Source organism: Apium graveolens, chromosome 3, assembly GCF_009905375.1.
Source record: "Apium graveolens cultivar Ventura chromosome 3, ASM990537v1, whole genome shotgun sequence".
NCBI lineage: Eukaryota > Viridiplantae > Streptophyta > Magnoliopsida > Apiales > Apiaceae > Apium > Apium graveolens.
In genome coordinates this window covers 429,283-433,077 of record NC_133649.1, presented here as the reverse complement: position 1 = coordinate 433,077, position 3,795 = coordinate 429,283, and the positions used below count along the sequence as shown (strand labels likewise).

At 38.1% G+C, this 3,795-nt stretch overlaps 1 protein-coding gene across 1 annotated transcript; it reads right to left on the bottom strand.

Annotated features, from left to right (window-relative positions):
- Window positions 1-333: 333 nt before the first annotated feature.
- Window positions 334-2,796, bottom strand: LOC141711220 (uncharacterized). The gene has a single exon (XM_074513629.1). It carries the CDS (start codon window positions 2,794-2,796, stop codon window positions 334-336), a length of 2,463 nt encoding a protein of 820 aa, XP_074369730.1.
- Between the last annotated feature and the right edge of the window lie 999 nt (window positions 2,797-3,795).

Genomic DNA, 3,795 nt, shown 5'->3' with positions numbered 1-3,795 from the left:
AAAAAATTAAACAATTTTTTTAGGTCTGTGTTTTTATTTTTTATTGGATGTCTTCGACTTCTTATATTACTTGTCTGTATTGTTTTTAATCAGGACTACGTAACAAGGTAATAAACACATAAATAAAACTTACCTTTTTCCTGAACCATTCGGGGAATTGTTCATTCTGCTTGGTTTTTAGCCACACCTCGTCATTTTCATGCTGCTGGTATCTTAGCATTAAAGATGCCATATGTTCACTACAAGTAAAATCAATTGCTTCAATATATTTACAGAATTGCAGATAATGAGAAAATAACAAAATGCACACACACACACACATATGTTAGTAACTTACTCAAAATATTGCCTCATGTGATTGCTATTTTGCAGAACACATAAGTGTGCTAGATGCAATTCCTCTTTGCTTGGCTTGATCATTGTCGCACCAGATAAAGGTTTGCTTATTGCATTTTGCTCATGCCTATCATTTTTTGGCAAACCTATGGTAGCTTCTTCAAAATTGACCAAACGTTCAACGGCCTCTTCGGCAACATATGCCTCGGCAATACAACCTTCGGGATGAGCAGCATTTCGAACATATACTTTAAACGCCTTCATATATCTCTCAAAAGGATACATCCAACGTAGAAAGATTGGCCCGCAAAGCTTAACCTCTCTCACAAGATGAATTGAGAGATGGATCATGACATCCAAGAACGAAGGGGGAAAGTGTTTTTCCAGCTGGCATAATGTTTCCACCAACTGAGATTGCATATTTTCCAATTTATCTACATCGATGACTTTGCTGCAAATTGCCTTGAAGAAAAGGCAAAACCTTATTATTGTGCACCTGACTTTTTTGTGCAGTACCGACCGAATCGCAATTGGAAGCAAATGATGCAATATTGTGTGGCAATCATGAGATTTCATTCCAACAAGCCGAAGTTTTTCCATATTTACAAGATTCTTGATATTTGAACAAAATCCATCCGGTAACTTCATTTGAAGAAATGATGAGCAAACTACCTTCTTTTTAGCATTTGATAAGTTCCATGCAGCCAAAGGTACCTTCTCTTTCTTTCCGGGAGTTTTTGGCCTTAGCTCCATTCTTATTCCCATTTCTGCCATATCGAGACGGACTGACTCCCTATCTTTTGTCTTTCCGGGAATATTTAGCAAAGTTCCAAGTAAAGCCTCACATATATTTTTCTCGATGTGCATCACATCGAGAACATGCCTAACTGGCAAAAATTTCCAATACTCAAGTTGAAAGAAGATAGATAACTTCTTCCAAACTGGTCTAGCATCACCTTTCTTCCGTTTATGTTGGCGTTGTGTCTTACCAAAGACATGGTCCCTTAGATGTTGTACTCTTTCAAAAACCTTCTCACCAGTTAATGGAATAGGACCAGCACCTGTCTCAACGCTATTATCAAAAGCTGCCTTTTGCTTTCTATACGGATGATGACGAGGCAACCACCTCCTATGCCTCATAACTACCGTCTTCCGATAGTGAACCAGCCTAGTAGCCTCTGTTTTATCAACACAAACAATACAAGCATTATATCCTTTAACTACATGTCCCGACAAGTTCCCCAAGGCCGGATAGTCACTTATTGTCCATAATAATATGCCCCTAAGTACGAAAGACTCTTGTCTATATGCGTCGTACACTTGTTTCCCGCGCCACAACTCCTGCAGATCTTCAATAAGTGGTTGAAGGAACACATCTATATCATTTCCAGGCTCGGTCGGTCCTGATATTAACAAGCAAAGCATAATGTACCTTCTTTTCATACAGATCCAAGGTGGAAGGTTGTAAACCGATAGCAAAACTGGCCAACTTGAGTGATCAGTACGGTTTCCACGAAAAGGATTGAAACCGTCGGCGGATAAAGCTAACCGGAGGTTTCTACTCTCCGATGCAAAATCAGGCCACTTTTGATCGACATCCTTCCATGTTTGCGAGTCTGCTGGATGCCTCATTTTACCATCTTGTTGTCGTTCGGTCTCATGCCAAGTCATGTCCTTCGCAATCGCTGGTGTATTGAACAAATTTCTTATTCTTGGTATCAAGGGGAAATACCATAAGACCTTAGCAGGGACTCCTTCTTGTTCTTCTCCTTTCTTATTCAGTTTCCATCTAGAGGCCTTACATATGCGACAAGTAGTCTCATCTTCATCTTGTGGCCCACGATATAGTAGACAATTATTCGGGCATGCGTGTATCTTATCATAACCCATTCCTAATGCACATAAGGTTTTCTTCGCTTCATTGAAAGAAGAAGGGACATTGTTGCCTTCTGGTAGCAAAGACCCAATCAATAATAGAACATCAGAAAAACATGAATCAGACATACCATGCTTCACTTTCAAGTTGAATAACTTAACCAAAGCTTTCATCTTAGTGTAATTCTCACAACCAGGATAAAGAGGTTCATGCTCACCTTTCACATGGTTGATGAAATCTGAAGAATCTGAAGAAAGAACATCATCATCGTCAGCTTCACCCATTCTTATGCAGAATTGGTAATTAGAAGATACCGAGTTGTCACTTTCATCCAATACAGGACTTTCTACAATATTTGGCTCCCCGTGCCATATCCAGCGAGTATACGTTTCATCAATACCATTTTGAAACAGATGGTTTTTAACAATCCGAGCTTTCCAAGATTTGCTATGTGCGCACTTTAAGCATGGACAACTTATTTTGTCTTCGTTATATCCATTCTCAAAGGCAAACATAAGTAAATCGTCCACTCCATTCTCAAACTCTCTTGTTCTTCTATCAGCTTTTAACCATGACCTATCCATATTTTGATATAAAACAAGCTGCAAAAAGAAAGTGACATGATGGTCAAAAACAGAGCATATACTATTAAGCTTATGACTAACTACCAAAACAATTACAAACCCAAATTCCCAAATAACCAAAACTATTAAGCTTATGACTAACTACCAAACCAAAACAATCAGCAACAACTACATAATCTATTAGCAATTAGTAACTAATTAAGCTTATCACAAACCCAAATTCCCAATGTGCATCACTTCAAACAATTAATTGCAGAGGTGACTAATTAAGATTATGACTAACTAATTAAACAATTAACTAATTAAGATTATGACTAACTAATTAAACAATTAACTAATTAAGATTATGACTAACTAATTAAACAATTAACTATTAAGCTTATCACTTCAAACAATTAATTGCAGAGGTGAGCTTGTGTTAGAGCTTAAACCACTGAAACAATGGAGGAACCCTAAAACACTAAAAAGATAATTTAGGTTACGGATTTACCTAAAATGGAGGTCTCTGCGATGGAGGTCGAGGTTCGATGGGGGAGGTTGAGCTTGAGGTCGAGGTGCGATGGAGGAGGTGCGAAGCAGCTTGAGGTCGAGGTCGAGCTTGAGGTCGAGGTCGATGGAGGTTCGAGGAGGTCGAGGTGCGATGGAGCCGCCACGAATCACGATGGAGAGTACAGGAGGGGATAAGATGAGGAGTAATGAATGACCTAATTTTGACTTCAATTATTATGTTCTCATTCAGACATAACAAAGCTCAATGATTGGGTTGTTAAAATTTTAAATAATCCTTAAATTATGTCCAAGAATGTCAAAATCAATTAAATCCAAATAAAAATCGACTTATGGATAGTCATTTACAAATTTTATCGATGTTAATATCGACTTATTGTAGTCATGTACAAATTTTATCGGAAAATAATCAACTCTTCTTGTTCGTCTTTTTAACAGAAATCCGGTAAAAGCTGTAGTCCCTGACACGGGTACTACTACCCAGTTGACTTA

Excerpts from the sequence above, each read along its gene's own strand:
- LOC141711220 (XM_074513629.1), bottom strand. The coding sequence starts at position 2,796 with ATGGATAGGTCATGGTTAAAAGCTGATAGAAGAACAAGAGAGTTTGAG.